This window comes from Tachysurus fulvidraco, chromosome 5 (genome assembly GCF_022655615.1).
Source record: "Tachysurus fulvidraco isolate hzauxx_2018 chromosome 5, HZAU_PFXX_2.0, whole genome shotgun sequence".
NCBI classification, from domain to species: domain Eukaryota; kingdom Metazoa; phylum Chordata; class Actinopteri; order Siluriformes; family Bagridae; genus Tachysurus; species Tachysurus fulvidraco.
This window is the reverse complement of record NC_062522.1, coordinates 6,253-20,381: the sequence shown is the minus strand read 5'-3', so window position 1 is coordinate 20,381 and position 14,129 is coordinate 6,253. Positions and strand designations below refer to the sequence as shown.

At 37.9% G+C, this 14,129-nt stretch overlaps 1 protein-coding gene across 8 annotated transcripts; it reads left to right on the top strand.

Annotated features, from left to right (window-relative positions):
* The first annotated feature begins 579 nt into the window (after positions 1–579).
* LOC113660806 (zinc finger protein 420-like) lies at positions 580–13,796 on the top strand. 8 transcript variants are annotated; one of them, XM_047813918.1, is made up of 13 exons: positions 584–728; positions 1,793–1,889; positions 2,624–2,732; positions 2,919–3,664; positions 3,749–4,841; positions 5,421–5,594; positions 5,818–5,915; positions 6,144–6,222; positions 6,512–6,613; positions 8,482–8,876; positions 11,656–11,701; positions 11,837–12,221; positions 12,706–13,796. In XM_047813918.1, exons 2-5 carry the CDS (start codon positions 1,833–1,835, stop codon positions 4,277–4,279), a joined length of 1,443 nt encoding a protein of 480 aa, XP_047669874.1. In that variant the 5' UTR covers positions 584–728; positions 1,793–1,832; the 3' UTR covers positions 4,280–4,841; positions 5,421–5,594; positions 5,818–5,915; positions 6,144–6,222; positions 6,512–6,613; positions 8,482–8,876; positions 11,656–11,701; positions 11,837–12,221; positions 12,706–13,796. The 8 variants fall into 8 exon arrangements, with proteins under 8 accessions (XP_047669872.1, XP_047669874.1, XP_047669868.1 ...); XM_047813912.1 differs by having other exon boundaries at positions 2,919–4,841; positions 11,837–12,034; positions 12,177–12,221; XM_047813916.1 differs by having other exon boundaries at positions 580–723; positions 2,919–4,841.
* Positions 13,797–14,129: the final 333 nt, after the last annotated feature.

The following is a 14,129-nucleotide window of genomic DNA, read 5'->3' as shown; positions in this document are numbered from 1 at the left end:
TCATTGTACACTATTTTATTAAACTACAAGCAAAAGATTTTCTCCCCACATTCATTCTTTTGTCAACACAATCCAGACTAAACCATTAGGGGGTTGGGCCTCCTCAGGTGTGAATCATCAATATTCATGACCATTGACCCTCCCTTGCATATTGCCTTTGCACAACAAAAACTGTCTTACAAAAGTTAAATCAATGTATTGTTTCATGTGAATTAGTGGGTAAAATGGTTCACATCTTTTTGTAGCAAATTATCAACTCTACAAGAGTAGAGAACTTTATTGTGTGTGAACAAATGCTTAGTATGTGTTTCTTGGCCTTATTTCAGCATCTTTTATTTTTCTTTTTTTTTTACTACCCACGCATAAACATCATTTACTTAAAATACAAACATGTACATACATTTTACTTACATAATATTGTAGCCCTGTTTGTGCTGAATACAATGTTATGTGATATTAGCCATTAATATGTTTTGAAATAACTGAAAAACAAGACCAAATGTAAGAGCATGTCAGAACCTCTGCCAGTGTCCCAAAATGGTCAGACCCCAGAGGGTTAAGTTCCGAAACTGCGGGTCGGCGATGACAGGAAGTGACGTCATTTCGCACATGCGCGGAACCGATCGTGTTGTTGTACGGATAGAGTAGCGACAGTGTCCTTCCGGATGGATACATTGTGGTTAAGAGGACGGTGCATGTCGTAGGTCGCTCTGGACGATAAAGGTGAGGTAAGTGTAATAAAAATGTGACTTTAATCCTTATATTTACAACCGTATACGAATTTAAACTAATGTAATGAAATAGTTAAGTGCAGTAACTGGAACGAACGAACAAGCATTACAATCGTATAATAAAGTGTTTTACAGCGTAAGGGATATTTTAAAAAGTGCGAATTACACGAATTACTTGAGCATACAATGTTTTTATTTCTTCTTTTAATGTTGCACGACTTGTAGTTTCGTCCCCTCACGATTAAACACAACAAATTTCTTTATGCTAACGATGTTAGCATTGTTTCCTAATAAATACGTGATGGATGATGTTGTGTTTTCAGTCTCTTCTCTTTTATCTATCTATCTATCTATCTATCTATCTATCTATCTATCTATCTATCTATCTATCTATCATTGATTACAATTGTTTTTCGACGTTTGTTTAAAAAATATATTTAATTTACAATTTTTACCTTTTGGAGAAGGTTTTGTATTATTTGTTGATTATTTGATTCGTTGTAGTTTTACAGTCGTATGCAAAAGTTTATGAACCCCTAACAATTTTCATTTATACATATTTGGGTGTTTTGGATCAGCAATTTAATTTTGATCTACTAAATAACTGAAGGACACAGTAATACTTCAGTAGTGAAATGAGGTTTATTGGATGAACAGTAAATGTGCAACATGCCTCAAAACCAAATTAGACAGATGCATAAATCTGGTTGATTTGAATACCTGTAATTTACCTGTAACTACTTAGCACTGATTTAACTGGAACACACAATTCCAAATGAAGCCTTGAACTTCATAATTAGGTGCATCCAATCATGAGAAAAGGTATTTAAGGTGGCCAATTGCAAGTTGTTGTTCTTTTTGACTCTCCTCTGAAGAGTGGCAACATGGAGGCCTTAAAACAACTCTCAAATGACCTGAAAACAAAGTAAGATTGTTCAACATTATGGTTTAGGGGAAGGCTACAAAAATAAGGGCGTCTGCTAAATAAGGGTATCTGCTAAATGCTGTAAATGTAAAATGGAGGACTACAGTTCTGTAAGTGTTTATGTATTTGTTTACAGTTCAGTGGGAATTATACACGGTGTGAAATCAGTAGACGGTATGTCCGGGCGCGCGAGAGGAAAATCACGTGGCAGAGAGACTGGGGCCCGAGGCGAGGTAAGGATGCACCATTTATACCGTTTTAAACTAATATTGATTGTTAAAGTTTCTGTTTCTGGGTGTGCATCAGGGAAAGTGCTTTAGAGAAACACAAGCTTCTAAATTAAAATTATTTTATTTATATATTTTTTTTGTTATTCATAAACATTGTGCTTGTGTTAAAATAAGTGATTTATTTTTACTCTCACAACCTCAACAAAACTGTTTTTAGAACCTTGCATGTTCTATAAAAGGTGTAAATTAATATTAGAGGTGTTATTGGTTGAAATTCATGATATGGTCGTATAGAAAAATCACGGTGTAGATCGACCACCTTAAAAACGCACAAGCGATCAGGAGAAGACTTTTCGTGTGTTATTGTGTATGATAAAAGATGGCTGGAGTGACGAGTCTTAAAAAAGTGCATGATGATTATTAAAAAAAAAACCTTTGACACTTTTTCATTGTAACTTTGAACAAATGTTTTAAACTCATGGTATCTTAAGTATGTAACCTAGTGAACCAGCATTAATGTATTCAGTGTTAGAGATTTAAGCACTTATGTACGTCGCTCTGGATAAGGGCGTCTGCCAAATGCTGTAAATGATTACACCGATTGCTCTGATATAACCGTTACTGAGGATAGTGTGGAGTAAGGGTAAGTGCGTAGTTGCTGTATATGGAAGGGGAGGGGGGGATTTTTCAGCATGAATTTGTATCCAAAGCTTCTAACACACCATGTTTATGCCCAGCAACCACCTCTGCCTCAGAAGGAAGCTCAAGCCGTGTGGCCACCACCGCCTGAGAGAGAGCTCCAAGGGAGGGGAAGACAGAAATCTGCCCCCGTGGTGGCGGCAGAAGGTAGTTTTTAACTATCAAAGTATCCTGATGTTTAGCTGATCTCAGACATTTTTTCCTGTCAGGTTAAATAATTGTAATAAACGTATGTGCTTATTAAGTACTAATAAATAGCCAATATTCAAAATAAATAGTTACTGTGCATGTTATGCATTAAACATGGTTAAACACACCAACATATTCTTACAGGAGAAAAGCCATATCACTGCTCAGAGTGTGGGAAGAGTTTTATGACACAAAGTAAACTCCAAATACACCAGCGCATTCATACAGGAGTGAGGCCGTATCACTGCTCGGAGTGTGGGAATAGTTTTATGCGGCAGAGTAGCCTCCAAAGACACCAGCGCATTCATACAGGAGTGAGACCGTATTACTGCTCGGAGTGTGGGAAGAGTTTTATTACACAAAGTGATCTCCAAATACACCAGCGCATTCATACAGGAGTGAGGCCGTATCACTGCTCGGAGTGTGGGAAGAGTTTTATTACACAAACTGATCTCCAAAGACACCAGCGCATTCATACAGGAGTGAGACCGTATCACTGCTCAGAGTGTGGGAAGAGTTTTATTACACAAAGTAAACTCCAAAGACACCAGCGCATTCATACAGGAGTGAGACCGTATTACTGCTCGGAGTGTGGGAAAAGTTTTATTACACAAAGTAAACTCCAAAGACACCAGCGCATTCATACAGGAGTGAGACCGTATCACTGCTCGGAGTGTGGGAAGAGTTTTACGCGGCAGAGTAGTCTCCAAACACACCAGCGCATTCATACAGGAGTGAGACCGTATCACTGCTCGGAGTGTGGGAAGAGTTTTATTACACAAAGTAAACTCCAAAGACACCAGCGCATTCATACAGGAGTGAGACCGTATCACTGCTCGGAGTGTGGGAAGAGTTTTACGCGGCAGAGTAGTCTCCAAACACACCAGCGCATTCATACAGGAGTGAGACTGTATCACTGCTCGGAGTGTGAGAAGAGTTTTATTACACAAAGTAAACTCCAAATACACCAGCACATTCATACAGGAGTGAGGCCATATCACTGCTCGGAGTGTGGGACGAGTTTTACGCAGCAGAGTAGTCTCCAAACACACCAGCGCATTCATACAGGAGTGAGACCGTATCACTGCTCGGAGTGTGGGAAGAGTTTTACACGGCAGAATAGTCTCCAAACACACCAGCGCATTCATACAGGAGTGAGGCCGTATCACTGCTCGGAGTGTGGGAAGAGTTTTATTACACAAAGTAAACTCCAAAGACACCAGCGCATTCATACAGGAGTGAGACCGTATCACTGCTCGGAGTGTGGGAAGAGTTTTACGCAGCAGAGTTGTCTCCAAAGACACCAGCGCATTCATACAGGAGTGAGACCGTATTACTGCTCGGAGTGTGGGAAGAGTTTTACACGGCAGAGTAATCTCCAAAGACACCAGCACATTCATACAGGAGTGAGGCCATATCACTGCTCGGAGTGTGGGAAGAGTTTTACGCAGCATAGTAAACTCCAAACACACCAGCGCATTCATACAGCACATACAAAAGATTGACCTTTTCCTGTCTTTGGAATATTTTATTTATAAATACAATATTTAAAAGAAAAATGTGTTGCTAATAAATGTATTACCTTCTTTTCAGATAAGTTTTTAAAATAAATAAAAAGGTCTGTGTCATGTGTGTTTTTTACATTAAACCATAAATATTTTAAGCTCATTTTGGGGTCATTTGGTCAGAGATTCTACACAGACATTATCATTGGTAGGACTACAGTCATTATCGCCTGTAGTTTTTTGTCCTACCCGTTTTCATAAATTCCCAAATTCTGTGCAATGTATTGGATGCTAAATGTACTGTCCAATCATCGTGGGGATATAAGATCGTTTTAAACAATCCGAACGAAGGAAGGCGGGATTAGTCTGAATACGGGTGGGAAAACAAACATAAGAGTAACCGCGAGCACAAACACAGCAATGCCAACCTAGCCTAAGTTGATGCAGCTCTTCACGTCCGCGCTTTTTTGTTGTTTTTCTCGGCAATATGGGGGTTCCAAAATTTTACAGATGGACATCCGAGCGATATCCGTGTTTGAGCGAAGCTGTGAAGGAGCACCAGGTTTGTGTTCATAAATGATGCTAGTTAGCTTTAGCACTAGCATCCGGCTAACACTTTACCTCAGTCAGGGCTGTGTATGTTTACAGGTGTATTTACACATGATTGGTGATTAATTTTAGCTAAAGAAGGCAGAAAGGAGAATAAATTCACCGTGGAAACATTCTGAAGTTTTAATTTCCAGCGCTTTAATTACTCAGTTAGTGAAGAGTAAGTAATTGTGGAACAATCCCAACTCGATGTGTGTTACAGCTGTAGGTCACTACATAGAGCGCGAGGGGAGGGAACTTTGTGCTAACCCCAGTGCTCATGACAGGACATAAGGGTCATGTAGTCTGTAGCTGTGACAACTTACATGTGGGTTTATCTCTATAGCCACACAAATATAAACAACGTTTAATATATAAATATATTGTTAATACTAAATCTATTTAGTATATTGACGTCATTATAGAAAGTTTTATTTGTAAATCTGAGGTGATTAAAATTGACTTTTTAGATGAGAGAAAATAATTGTATAATCATTTATAATGAACTTTGAGTATTTTTATACTTGTACATCTATTTCTTTAATATATGTAGGTGTTTTCATATTAAAATATATAGTCAGGTGTTCATTTAACTGGGAGCAAAATAGTCAGATATTTTCCACTACCTCGACTTTCGCATCATCAAGCCCAGGAAGGTGTTCTTCATGGCCGTGGATGGTGTCACACTCAGGGCCAAAATGAACCAACAGCGTGGCAGAAGGTTCAGGTACGTTCAACATCCGTTAGTGCCGGATGCATCTAACAGGAAGCTGCTTGCTGGTCTGGATTGCCTTAACGATCTCGTTTGGTTGGTGATTAAATTAGTGATAGTTTATATAGATTATGTTCAAAAGTAATACTCATATATGGAACATTTCCACTGGGCTACATCCCAAACCGCACTCTACTGTAGGTCACTTAATGTCAGTTGTTGCTCTCTTTTCTTACAGATCAGCAAAAGAAGCGGAGGAAAAAATAAAGAAGGCTGTGGGGAAGGGCGAGGATTTACCCGCAGTGACCCGATTCGACTCCAACTGCATCACACCCGGTTTGTGTTACAGCTTTTACAGAATATTAACAGTTTATCACTCTGTTTTAGTTCATTACAATCTTTTTAAAAAGCAGAAATCATAATCATGAGTTTTTTTTTATAAATTGTGTTTATTGTAATTATTCATATACAGTGGCAAGAAAAAGTATGTAAACTGTTTGGATTAAACTGGTTTTCTGTTGTAATTTGTCATAAAATGTGATCTGATCCTCATCTAATTCACAGCACTAGACAGCATGCTTGATGGACAGATAGAGGGAGAGAGAGACAGACACGGAGACACAGAGAGACAGACAGAGAGAGAGTGAGCGAGCAATAAACATAATATAAATGAATTATCGCATCCAAATTTTTTTTAATAAACTGCAAGGCTGTAAATGCATGAAGTAATCAAATAAACACATTTAGCTATTTAACTATAATATAATAAGCACTAATTGGTTGCATTATGTTTTTTATTATTAAATTATGTTCTTTACATTCTCATATGTGTTATTATTGTAAGCCTTTTTTTTATTATTCAAGTCTTTTTTTTTGTTAAAGTGCTTTGAAAGTTTAGGTATATGTTCATGTTTTCCTTCATTTCTCTGTAGGTACGGAGTTCATGACTCGGCTTCACAAACATCTGAAATACTTTGTGCAGAAAAAGCTGTCCACAGACCGACTGAGTGAGAGTGTATCTGTCTGGGCACGAGGTGAGCATGTTGTAAAAAATCTTAGTAGAAATAATTAAAATAGTATTCCTTACAATACTATATCCAAAGTAAAGTATTAGGCCTTGCAAAATATTACAATTGCTGTCATAAGACATATGTAGGTGATGTTGTAGGCCAAAGATGTTTAGTGAAGTGAAGTGACATACGGCTAAGTACGGTGACCCATACTCAGAATTCGTTCTCTGCATTTGACCCATCCAAGGTGCACACACACAGCAGTGAACACACACACCGTGAACACAAACCGGCGCAGTGGGCAGCCATTTATGCAGCGGCGCCCGGGGAGCAGTTGGGGGGTTCGGTGCCTTGCTCAAGGGCACCTCAGTCGTGGCCGGCCCGAGACTCGAACCCACAACCTTAGGATTACGAGTCAGACTCTCTAACCATTAGGCCACAACTTGCCCCCAGATGCACAAGATTGCCCCCAACTTGCAACCAGATTCGGGGCTGTCAGGCCTAGTCAGTCTGAGCACATTTGTAATAACAACTTGTTATGTAGAAGGGAAAAGACCATGGTTCCCAGACCTTAGCTCATAAATTCATTCATTCATTCATTCATTTTCTACCGCTTTATCCGAACTACCTCGGGTCACGGGGAGCCTGTGCCTATCCCAGGCGTCATCGGGCATCAAGGCAGGATACACCCTGGACGGAGTGCCAACCCATCGCAGGGCACACACATTCACTCACACATTCACACACTACGGACAATGTTCCAGAGATGCCAATCAACCTACCATGCATGTCTTTGGACTGGGGGAGGAAACCGGAGTACCCGGAGGAAACCCCCGAGGCACGGGGAGAACATGCAAACTCCGCACACACAAGGCGGAGACGGGAATCGAACCCCGACCCTGGAGGTGTGAGGCGAACGTGCTACCCACTAAGCCACCGTGCCCCCCAGCTCATAAATTGTCATGGAAAATGAAGAACACCATGGTTCTCAGACCTTGGTCCATAGCAATAATATGTTATGTAGAATGAAAAAAACAGTGGTCCACAGACCTAGGCCCTGAAAAATAAGGGGAGGAAAATCCATAAATGGGCATGTGGTGCTCATAAACTTCTTGTGCAGACTGAAGAAGGCCCAGGTGTTTAGTCTGAGATCATGAAAAATAAGGGGAGGAAAATCCATAAATGGGCATATGGGTGAAAGGTAATGGGAAATAAGGGGAAATTGGGTCAGTGTATTTAGAAAACATAGGAGGTAATGCTGGTAAATAAGGTGATATGGCACCTGGGCTCCTAGGAGCGCCAGGGTATATATTGAGAAGATATCTGAGGTTTTTTTTTGGTTCTTCGGGGGCGAAGGTGTGTGCGCGTGACCTTGCCCATGGTGTTCTTCATTTTCCATAACAATTTATGAGCTACGGTCTGGGAACCATGGTCTTTTCCCTTCTACATAACAAGTTGTTATTACAAATGTGCTCAGATTGACTAGGCCTGACAGCCCCGAATATGGTTGCAATAAACATCTTTGGCCTACAACATCACCTACATATGTTTTATGACAGCAATTGTAATATTTTGCAAGGCCTAATACTTTACTTTGGTTATAGTATTGTAAGAAATACTATTTTAATTATTTCTACTAAGATTTTTTACAACAAGCAGAGTGACCGCGCACACACACACACACACACACACACACACACACACACACACACTCTCTCTTTATGAAGTTTCCATCTCCAGGACACATTAAGTTTAAGTGCACATGAAATGTTCATGTCAGTAAAGCTGGGTGTGATTTCTATAACCTTATCACTCAATTAAATAAAGTCACAATTGTATTGTAAAAATATTAGTACACTTTACTGCACTATAGTTTCTCCTCTTTTTTACAGAGCCCGCCTGGTCACTCCTTGGATAAAAGAAAACAAGACCCACAAAGCCGTGATCACGAATTTGTCCCCTCAGTTTATAAACCGTACTCACGGATTATTAAACTGTTCCCTCAGTTTTACAAAGCGTGCACATGAGGAAACAATCCGTGCTCTCAGATTTGTAAACTGTACTCTCAGGTTTTGTAATCCGTACCAACAAATTCATAAACCGTGCGCACACTTTCGCAATCTGTACCCATGGTTGTGCAGAGGGTACTCACTGATTTGTAGGCCCTCCCTCATTTTAGACACCTGAAGTCCACAAGCACAACAACAGCTCCACAAACAACGTGTTTAAACTTAATTTTTTTTTTTATATGATAGAGGGTTGGATGACCGTACTTCAAGAGGAGAAGGTAAAAACCAATACAATATGAATAATGCACAGATTCCTTGGCTTAATACAATTGTATAAAGTTATTTAATAATAATAACATATTAACCAAATATGTCTTTAAATAATTATATAAAATTGCAGAACTATTTAAAATTGAATGCTACTTTTAAATGCACGAATGAAAGTAGCAACTGATTAAACTAGATTTGCTAAACCTGTGCAATTTTGCGTAAAATCCCAGCACCCCTACAGCTCCATTGTTCTCCTGCTTTTGTTGTGCAAACGCCCCCATCACCTGTGAGGCCTGGCTCATTTGCATTTGTTCACTCAGAGTAGCTCAGATCCAAGGCAGGCCAAACTTCTGTCTGTGACGGAAACCTTCACGGCCTATCTATACAAAATAGTCTGTTTAATTTATATAAAAAAAATGTTTGCTAAGGTTTGTCATTGTCATAGTACATATCATATTTATACAACCCTTGTGCAGACCAGGGGTCTATTTGACTCATCTGGAAAGTTTAATGTGTCATAACTTGGGTTTCCTTCCACATATTTGCCTGAAATTTACCAGGATTGTTCCAAATTATGAACTATGCAAGTAAAATTAATCTTGTCCTCCCGGGTCAATTTGACCCGGCCACATTTAGTGGGGCAATAGGTCACACTTTTGCCCTTTTCAGCGCAATGAACATGCATACAGACACAAAAATGCAAACATAAAATGCCCACTAACACACGCACCCAAAACACACACACAAATTGGGCATTGCATCTCATTAGGCCTCCAGAAAAAAAAAGCTACACATTTGTGCAACACCTTCTAACAGACAAATTTTCTGCGGTCTCCGACATCTGGACATGCTTCAACAAGAACTGTGCTGAGAGTTTCACTCCAGGAAAACACATGACCATAGATGAACAGCTGTTCCCTACCATGGTTTGTTGTCCATTCACACAGTATATTGCAACCAAGCCAGACAAATTTGGGATCAAGTTCTGGATGGCCACGGATTTGGAGACCAAATATGTCTGCAATGCATCTCCTTACTTGGGAAAGGACCCCAGTCGCCCAGGGTCCAGCTTGCGCAGTGAAGCACAAGCGATTTGCTATTGCACTGGGCATTCCAATGTTCTGTACCCACACAGTGCCGTCTTTTATCGTCTGGCTCAGACAGGGCTTCCCAGTACCACGTGCATCTTCTGTGGAGGCATGTTGGGTTCTTGTTCGGTCTCAAAATTCACTTTTGGTGCTATAATTCATTGATGGCCAATGAAAATGAAATTACATCATTTTATTCTGTATGTGGAAGAACATGTCAAAAGCCATGGACCATAACTTCACTCAGCTTATGACATTTGTCTACAAACATACATTGGAGACTGAAGTGTTAGCAAGTTTTCATTTTATTCATGTATTAGCAACTTTTTTTTAACATATTAGCCAAATATGTGGAAGGAAACCCAAGTTATAACACATTAAACTTTACAGATGAGTCAAATAGACCCCAGGTCTGCACAAGGGTTATATAAATATGATATATGATAATGTTATTATCAGTTAACCTAATTTATTTGAATTATTTTAATACTTTTATTTATTTATTTATTTATTGAGTCATGCTGATTGTTGTTTTTTAAGTGACTTGTGCAAATAAAGGATCTCTCTCTCTCTACACTCAGAGCATCATGGAATAACAACAAATTGGGTTTTTCATCTAATAAATAAACTATGAATTACTCCAACGATTTATAATGTAACAAAAACACACAGCGAAATAAAATACATTTCCATAAACAAAAAACAAACACAAAATATCCTGATTGCTGGATAAATAGTTTAATATGTGATTTGTAATGACAAAGTTCCACAGTCATAATGTCACACAATCATAACAAATAGACTGTAGGATTACAATTAAGACCAGGTATTAAAATAATATCTACAGCATTTTAAATGGATATATGTATTTCTAAAATCTAACCAAAAAAGTAAACAAATTCTTCTTACTCTTACCATTTGATGATCAAATTTGTGAGGTTTAAATTTATTCAGTTTTAAAAACAGGAGAGATGAACAGTGGCCCTGAATTTTTACCTCCTTCATTTAAACCAGAATTGAAGAATGGATTCTCAGTGAAAGTCTGACCAGTGAAAGAGTAGATATGAGATCTGGACTTCACATCATAAAAGGAGACCAGACCCTCCTCATAGTCCACAAACACCCCCACAACCTCCACCTTCTCTCTCAGTGTGAGGGGGGCAGAGGGATCTTCACAAGCATCATACTGATTCTCATTCCTCAGGGTCACAGCCCAGAATCCATTCTGAGGATTCAGTGTAATCTTCCCCTTCCTGTTAATGTTCTCTCTCTTGACTCCTAATGACCAGCCAGTTTTCCCTCTGACCTGCACCTCATAATAAAATCTCCCTGAGGAGAATATTTGCTTTCCCAGAACACAGATACATGGATTAAACCTCTGTGGTGTATCAGGGAGATTCTGTCGTTTGTATCCATGTGTCACTTGTTTTCCATCAGCAGACAGGATGAGATCAGGATGAGCTGTATCAGGATCCAGGGTCACATCCACTGAGAGAAACACACAGTGTGTGATGAGTAAACATGTAAAAAATATTACATCATCATCCAGTGGTTCAGGTTCATTATTGATTTATAAAAGATTGTAGAACATTTTTAAAATTTTATTTCATTGAAATTTCTAAAATACAGTTTATAATAGGAGTCTATTACAGATAATTTATTATATATGATAAATGTGTTTGTAATTTTTGTTTTTCAGGAAATACACAGAAAGGGTCACAGAACATGAGAGAAAAACACTTGAGGTAAAAACGCTGAGTGTCTCTAGTGATAAATATCTGGTACGTTTTACATTTAGAAATAAAACATGGGACTCTCAAGTGATTGAGAGAAACTGTTTGTTTTTTATTATTTTTTAACTATGATTATAAATCTTTCAGCCTTCTTTGTCCAGCAAAACAACAACATTCCCCTCTGATAGACAAAGAGCTTTATACTCGTCACTTTTCCACATACATGGTGTAACAAATCATTCAGTATCATTCATTATTTCCACACAATGTTTTACTCACATCAAGAATCTTTCATTTCTACAAGTGAAGCTGAATTCAATCCGATCATGAAGCTGAACAGTGAAGGTAAAGCTGCACTGATCCAATAAATAACAGCCATCAATCTTACAGATGTCTTGTGTAATTTTACTTTGTGCTCTCTCTCTCTCTCTCTCTCTCTCTCTCTCTCTCTCTCTCTCTCTCTCTCTCTCTCTCTTTCTGTCATTAGTGAGAACATATGGAGGTTTTGCTGATTCTGATGATAAATATCGAAGTAAAATTTTCCTTTTGCATCTTTACTTTAGTGATGTATTTGTGTTTGTGATTTTTATCACTCAGGAAAGACAGAAAGAGTCACAGACTATGAGAGAAACACATTTAAGGAAAGATCTTGATAAAGATGGACAAAATAGTTCAGTAATTATCTCCATACAGAAAACTGTGTCTGTAGTTTAGGTTTGAAAAAAAAACAAAACACAGGCCTGAATTTCTACACGTTTTCTTTAACTGGTACAAAAATATTTTATCAAAGACACTTGTTTAGGGTGTCAGTTAGTGTTAGTGTAAAAATATATTTTTTGTAAAATACATTCATCACTTTTATGTTCAAGTTTATTTTACACACACACACACACACACACTTTTTAAAAAGTATACTTTTAAAAAGTACATATTAAATGTATTTTCTAGTAATGTGATATGCTTGCAATATATTTCTGACAGTTTTATACTAAGACAATAACAATTTCATGTTGCAGGACACTGGGAACTTGAAGGAACTTGAACAAGTCATAATGGCCATTACTGTGACCCCAAAGCCTGGAGCTTCTACAAGCAACAGCCCAAAGAACATTGGGATCGTCATAGAGGGCGTGAAAGTCATCACAGAACTTGGAGATATTGCAAGGGCTTGCTCTGTCCTCCTTGGCTTGACCTTCGTGCTGAATCTCGATTATCCCAGACAGCTGAAATACACCTTTGAGGTGTTCCAAAAACTTTTCTTGGAACTGGATGATTCAAAGCTTTCAAACAAAGTCCAGTCCCTCAAGAGCAAACTTCAGGCTTGAAATGAGACTATATTGCAGTGTAGACTTTTGTGCTACAGAATGTTCATCTTCTACAGAGCTTGAGAATTGCACATTTGAAAGTGCTATATTTGTAATTTGGCACTGTTTTGTCCTACAAATGTCGTGACATTTCAGTTGTTGTACGTTCAAAGTACAATTGTATTTTACTCTGTTCAATTTGCACTTTTATTATTTATGTTTTGGCACATGCCATTATGGAGTATCAGCATTTTGTCCTTTTCAAAGTTCTGCTTTGAAATGCGTGAGCAAACTTCTGGCTTGAAAATGAGACTGTAGTTGCAGTGTACATGTCTTGCTACACAATGTTTAGCTTCTACAGAGCTTGGGAATTGCACATCTGAAAGTGCTATGTTTGTAAGTTAGCACTGATTTGGACTCTTATCCCACGAATGTCAGTGAGATTTCTAGTTCAAAGTATGAACTGTTTTTTACTCCATACAAATTACACTTTTCTGCTTTTGTTTTGGTACATGCCCCTTTGGAGGATTTTTCTTTTAATATCATTATTGACTCAATTTAGTGGATAAGCATGGAATCAGGTTTATGGACTCATCACCATTCTGTATGTCATTTATGTTTGTTTTTAATAGTATTTATATTTGTTTTAAGAATAGTTTAAAGTCAGCATTCTGTCTGGTTTGAAATGCAAAATCCAACTTCTGGCTTGAAATGAGACTGTGGTTGCAGTGTACAATGATGTGCTACAATGTGTCTAAAGCACAAAAGTGAATAAAATTGTTAATAAAATTCTTATTTGAGTATTTAAGTTCTGTACTTTCTGGGCTATATTATTCATAAGAAATGAATATTTAGATTTAATCAATTACATTGATTAAATTCAAATCAATGTGCAGATTCATGTAGATGATTACTCAATTATGATATGTAGAATTAAATAAATTTTTATTAGTACTATTTACACATTAGGGAGTTTATCTTTTTCAAATCTACTCAATATTTTTGTTTAGATTATAATTAATTCTGTACTGTTTTCTATTCAAATCTACTCATAATAAATGGATAACTATTAAGGGTCTCTTTTAATTAATATTTACTCAATACCAAACCTTGTGAAATTTAATTAATAATTTTGC

Bases quoted from the DNA above. Each gene is read 5' to 3' on its own strand.
- LOC113660806 (XM_047813916.1), top strand. From the start codon at position 1,833: ATGTCCGGGCGCGCGAGAGGAAAATCACGTGGCAGAGAGACTGGGGCC. The intron at 1,890-2,623 runs GTAAGGATGCAC...GTTTATGCCCAG, and splicing joins AGACTGGGGCCCGAGGCGAG to CAACCACCTCTGCCTCAGAA. The intron at 2,733-2,918 runs GTAGTTTTTAAC...ATATTCTTACAG, and splicing joins CCCCGTGGTGGCGGCAGAAG to GAGAAAAGCCATATCACTGC.